The sequence below is a fragment of the Arctopsyche grandis genome, chromosome 12 (assembly GCF_051622035.1).
Source record: "Arctopsyche grandis isolate Sample6627 chromosome 12, ASM5162203v2, whole genome shotgun sequence".
Lineage (NCBI taxonomy): Eukaryota > Metazoa > Arthropoda > Insecta > Trichoptera > Hydropsychidae > Arctopsyche > Arctopsyche grandis.
This window is the reverse complement of record NC_135366.1, coordinates 26,544,130-26,550,129: the sequence shown is the minus strand read 5'-3', so window position 1 is coordinate 26,550,129 and position 6,000 is coordinate 26,544,130. Positions and strand designations below refer to the sequence as shown.

Here is a 6,000-nt window from a genome sequence, read left to right as displayed (position 1 = left end):
GAATCAAAACGATCCGTTTATGAAACACTGGTTCATATATTATTATACTAAGACATATTCAAACTGTGGTTTTTTATATATTACAAAAAAATTGCAATAGCCTTGACTAAAAGCAACGTTTTTTTTTTTCATTAAATAATATATATAATTATATAATTTCTTTTATATAATATATACCATAAGCATTATTAAATATTGTTTTATTTAATTTTTTTTTTGATTTACATGTAGTATTATTAAGTACAAAATATTCAAAGCTATATCAATGTCTAGTTGATAAGCGTTCTTGTTATATAATATATAAGAAAATTATTATCGGATTCCCTAATTTATAACTATATAATGTGACATTAGAAGCATACTTCTGAGCAAATCTTTTACGCTACTCTTTAAAAGACACGATCTCAGTATCTTTGCTGGAACTCGTGGTGCCACCGATTGAAATCTATGTGGAACACGACGAGGGAGCCGTTGCCCAATCCGGCGAGCAAGAACCTGAGATAAACACAATAAATTAGATTTAAATATTTATATAACAAGTACATATTACGAAATATTTCAATTGAATTGTTTTTACTTTTGATCGTGAGACAGAGCCAAGGACCTCACGGAAGCATCGCACGCAGGGTAAGCATAAAGCAAAGCTAGAGTGAAAGCTCTCCATACTTCGACGATACCAGTTTCACCTCCGCTAACTAAATATTCACCGTCACGAGAAAGCAACAGGCACTGAAAAAGATCAGAAAATATCGAATTAATTCCGGAATTTCAACAAAAAATTTAATTTATAAGTCCAAATCCATACATGGAATGTATCATTATGAGTGTCGTGCCGGAGACGACGACCGTTCAGAGTGAATGCTGCTAAATGAGCCCTCTGATAAGCTGCTACTACGAGACCTTCACGAGACAGGGCTAACTGTTGTGGCCAGCCGGCTCCGGCTGGGGCTTCAAGCGAACGCAGGAGTTCACCAAAAGTGGTGTGAATCAAAACAGGACCATCTGCAATTTAAAGAATTGATTTAAAGATTTGTCCTAACATAGTCAAGTGCTTGAATGATCGTTTTACTTACTTGTACTGGCGCTGAGGACTAAGCCGAGCTCGGCAGATACTAGTACGGCTGTGATGGTGTTGTCGTGGCCGGTGAGGGTCACTCTTGGAATTGGAGTATCTCCTTCGCCGACTATGCCTTGATGTCTAGCAGACCTGAAAAAATTATGATATTATTAGTTTTCTTTGAACTTTTCAGCCATTTTGAATGTCATAATGCATTCAAAATGTATTCCTCATATATTAGGTATAAATCATACCAGTGCCAAAGTAGAACAGTGCAATCAGCTGATCCAGAAGCGATATAACAATCTGATGTAATGTTGCATTCAGAACGAGACACACACGTTACTACACCGTAGTGTCCGAAGACTATTTGAACAATCTTAGCTGTAAATAATATTGAAAAAATCAGTACATATTCAAAATGCAACTATAAATTTTACAAAAATCAAGAAAAACTAACCAGTTTCAGTAGAGAACACCCTGAAACTATTATCCCAGAATCCACAAGCGATCAAGAAACGCGAATCTACAGTAGTGACGAAGCAATTTCCTCTAGTTTTCAACCGTTGACTGAAATTATCTCCTAAGTGACGACGTTGAAGCGCATTAGCACCACCTTGAGCTGAGAAAAACAGTTAATATAATTAAAGCGAATCAAAATATCGGGTATATAGTGTGTATGGAATTGATTTTAGTACCAATAACGGGATCCATAGCCACAGGAGGCTGAGCTGCATGATGATGCGAAGGTTGAGGATCATACGGAGCTGGGGGAGCTGGAGAAGTGCAACTTCCTCTCCATCGGTGAACACAATACTGATGACCAGCGCTCACTGTGACCACTCCAGGAGTGGCTAATTGAGGGTAGGTGTTGGCACTGACGTGACATATCGGACTGTTTGAAGGGAGTTTCATCGTCATGCATATATCATCAGGTGCTGCAGCGAACATCATTGGACTCTGCAATAAATAAAATACATTAATAAATTGACAAAAATATGTATATTAAATATTAGACAGCTGTTACAATAAATACCAAATGCATTGCGGAGCTTCTGGGAGGGTGTGGTTCCATCAGTAGTTGAGATGGAGTTTGGCCGAAGCTTTTGATCTGATCTTCTACAGCTTCTCTAGTGACGGGATCTATGATACTGTCTAATTCGGCAGTGCCTTCATATGTCAGGTAGTAGAATACATTTGTAGCTCGTACTGCTTCGGGACCTGTTGTCAAAATTGGGTTTATATTTACAATTATGTCTCTAGTTGTTGTATTAATTTAATGATTTAAAACTTACCTCTTTGTTTGTAGCCAAATATGAGGTCAATCCATTGGTGCAATTGGCAGCTGACAAATTCGGATTCTAATGCCATTCGATGAAGTCGGATGAATTCTTCTGGCGATGTAGCCCAAGGTGGTAGTTGAACATCTCCGTTTCCACCGGAGCCCAATTTCAACCCAGAACCGTTGCATAGCATTTCCGGTAAGAAAAATAGTTCTGGAATAAGCTCCTGTAAAGGAATGAGTTGGATTAAATTTAAGATTAAAATAAAAAGAGCTAATTTACCTTAACAAACAAACTAATTTACCTTAACATCAGAAGTGTCGCGTTGACAATTCTTCCAAGATAGAGCAATTGATGAAAATAATCTATTCGGATGATCGAATTTTCCTCCTTGCATAGCTAAGAACATTGTCGTCATTGGTTCCTGAAAGTTAAATCACATAGTTTATAAAGATTTAAAGTCAAATATTGTTATCAATGAGAAGCACTATTGTGAGCACATACTACTGCTATTTTTAGATTTAAAATAACTAATATGACATAAAAAACAATTAAAGTATATTAATACTAACAATTCTTATCATCCAGTTGAGGACGAATGCAGCAGTTGAATAGTGGGTACCATAATGGAAAGGTGGGATAGAGTCATGCTCCCAACTATTATATCTCTCTTCGAAGTAGGCTCGTCTGCTCGGATTCAAGGCACCAATTGGCTGTAAAATAAAGCAGAGTCGTTTAAAATACAATAAAAACAAGCCAGGGAGATAAATAATGAGTGTTCTGATTGTACAAACCTTGGACAAGTCTCTGTAATTGGACGGCTGGCTGAGATCCAGCTCTTCCGTTTCGTAATTGGTGAGAACCCAAGGGAATATCGGATATTGGTTCAAGTCGTTGTACGTACGTCCTGAAAGCAAAAACATATTTCGGATTAAAATTTGAAACAAATAAAAACATGGTTTTGCGAAGTATAAATAGACTCACTGAAAAAAGTTCAACAGAGTTTACATTTATAAATATACATGTAATAAAAAAGCTAGCGTTAAAAAATAGTGCTTTAAGCACGCAGTTTAAGTCGAGTTACAAGACAATTTAAAAACTATTAAGTCAACGTCAATTAAGGGAGAGCTTTTCTTAAGTAGGCAATTAAAATTTAGTACTGCTACTAAAATAGTATTTATATTTAGCACAAGCATTTGAAGAAGAAGGATATATGTATTTCATACACAAAAATGTATAATGATGAAAATATTAACTAAAACGAAAATGCGTGAAAAATGCAAACATGTTGCCCAGTTCACGGATTCCGTAAATTCTTTGGCGAATGCGGGTATTCGCCAAGAATTTGTCTGCTCAAAGCATGGAGTCGGCAAATAGACAGCAGCTCTCCGGTGTTGTTTTTTAGAACTGGACAGCGTGGACAAGTGTCAAAGTGACAGCTGAATGAGGATGTTTAATTTACATATTATTATGTATAATATGACTACATACATATGTTTCGATCATCTCATATGACTTATAAATAAATTAATATCATTTTTATACATTTTGATCAATATTTTAACAGTGAAACATATGTATGTAGTCATATGATACATAATAATATGTAAATTAAACTAAATTAAACATCCTTATTCAGCTGTCACTTTGACACTCGGTTATAATATAACACGCTGTCCAGTTCACGCATTCGGCAAAGAATTTACGGAATCCGTGAACTGGGCAACGTGCTTGCATTTTTCATGCATTCGGCAATTCTCTTGCCGAATGCTTGTAATAGACAATTTCATGGATTCGGTGTAACACATATAAAAATAAATAATTAATCGGGTATGTTTCCGTTGAGTACAAACTAAAACGGCTCATGAATGAATACCATAGCGATTAATGGTCTTTCATAAACTGTATCTAGATATAATACAAATAAAAATTTCGGACTCAATTGGACTAGTCGAGGCCGTCGTGGTTTCTTATAGGCCTGAGATTCATGCCGTATGATCTTCAATCTGATAGCTTTAACAAACATAGTATCCAATCGATTTTGATTGCATCCTAACTAGAGGGTGGATGGTCATTAGGGCAATATGGTTTTTTGCCGTTATGACAATTGTTAACTTTGTAGAAAACATTTTTTATTGCTCTCTTGCTTTCAGCATTGTTGGAACGTGTATTGTTATTTGGGATCATCCTAATGAGTAGACTTCGGCTAACGGCAGTTGCTTTCAGCACAAAAAAGGGTCACTATTGTTAATTTCTTTAGAAAACCATGCTTTTTTGCTCTCTTGCTTTGTAAACTAATGGAACTGCCTATTATTATTTGCAAAAGCAATCACGACTAGCCGCCCTTTACTAAAGAGCCAAGATAGGCATTGGGACGATGTTTTTTGTACAAAAAATGGTTAATTGTTGTCAACCATGCTTTTTTGCTCTCTTGTTTGTAAACTAATGGAGCAGTCTATATTTATTTGACAAGCACTCAGCCAACGTCGAAGACTATAAATGAGTATCCGTCCCTTAGTCCTAATAATACAGGAACGCACTTAGGATATTCATATGTACATATGTAGGCAAGTGAGGCGGTGCCTGGGGGCGGCAAATTAAAAGGGGCGGCAAACTGAAGTTTAAAATATACAAACAATTGTAATTGCAATTAAAATTAGTACATTTCATTTATATTTTTTTATATAAATAATTTGTTATTCAAGAATAGATCATCATTTCGACTGATCTAAGTGAATGCATCTTAATTACTTTCATTAAAACATTTATGTTTAGCACCGAGGGGTTACCGGGTTTGATCCCGTGCTAATCTTTGATGCTGCTGGTCGGACTTGGATATTTGTGACTCCAAGTCGATCGTTTCTTATCAGAGTTTGCTAATTTATCTGATTTCATTGTTGAAACGGTTCCTCCATCAAATTGGCAAAAACCATCGTACGCACTATGTCACAAATATCAGAATTTGATTTACGTACAGTATTTAAAAATTTATGTACAAGTCTAAATCCATAGAGGTCTCTATAGATTAATTCATTAATTAATTTATACGTGTTATTTAGCCTCTCGAAATACAGTGTTTTACGTAATAAAAAATGCTGCAATGTTTGTAATTAATTGTCTAGGAAGGCGCATTGGGGTTTACTTGTTAGGCTTCCTTGTATATATGTATCTTTGTAAAAATAAAATATGTATCGTATAAAATGGTATTTAGAATAATATATTCTTATTTAAATAAAATTCATAGAAGGGGCGGCATTTTGAACTTTACCCAAGGGCGGCACATAATCTAGGAAAGTCACTGTAACAATAATATCATTGCTATAAGATCAGGACTGTTTAGCACACTTTGCGAAAGTCTCCAATTGTTCTAATTTCTGCTACGTAAAGATGAATTTTCGTTATGCAAACCCACAGTTTTAATTCAGCCTCACCAAATTAGGCACAGTGTGGTATAATAAATTTGATTGTACGGTTTTTGGAAGGGCTTTCTAAAACACGAACTTGTCTAAAAAAAGTTTTTTCAACCGAGAAGCGCCGGGCAATTAGTGTTTAACATATATTTATTTCCTGCGCAGAATGCAAGGTTTCCTAAGTATTTTACTATTAAGGACAATACTTAGAATTAAGTATACAGCTAAATTCTCCGCATTGCAAAGGCCA

At 35.6% G+C, this 6,000-nt stretch overlaps 1 protein-coding gene across 1 annotated transcript in view; it reads right to left on the bottom strand.

Moving 5' to 3' along the window:
* Nucleotides 1-218: 218 nt before the first annotated feature.
* Nucleotides 219-6,000, bottom strand: part of rg (A kinase anchor protein rugose) — a 748,758-nt gene continuing 742,976 nt past the window's right edge. The window contains exons 38-49 of the mRNA XM_077443290.1: nt 3,135-3,247; nt 2,913-3,053; nt 2,645-2,764; nt 2,353-2,566; nt 2,094-2,278; nt 1,756-2,017; nt 1,518-1,679; nt 1,312-1,441; nt 1,074-1,207; nt 806-1,002; nt 578-729; nt 219-495 (exon numbers count right to left, since the gene is read on the bottom strand). Coding sequence (XP_077299416.1) covers nt 405-495; nt 578-729; nt 806-1,002; nt 1,074-1,207; nt 1,312-1,441; nt 1,518-1,679; nt 1,756-2,017; nt 2,094-2,278; nt 2,353-2,566; nt 2,645-2,764; nt 2,913-3,053; nt 3,135-3,247 — 1,901 coding nt within the window. The 3' untranslated portion in view covers nt 219-404. The remainder of the gene's footprint in view (nt 496-577; nt 730-805; nt 1,003-1,073; nt 1,208-1,311; nt 1,442-1,517; nt 1,680-1,755; nt 2,018-2,093; nt 2,279-2,352; nt 2,567-2,644; nt 2,765-2,912; nt 3,054-3,134; nt 3,248-6,000) is intronic.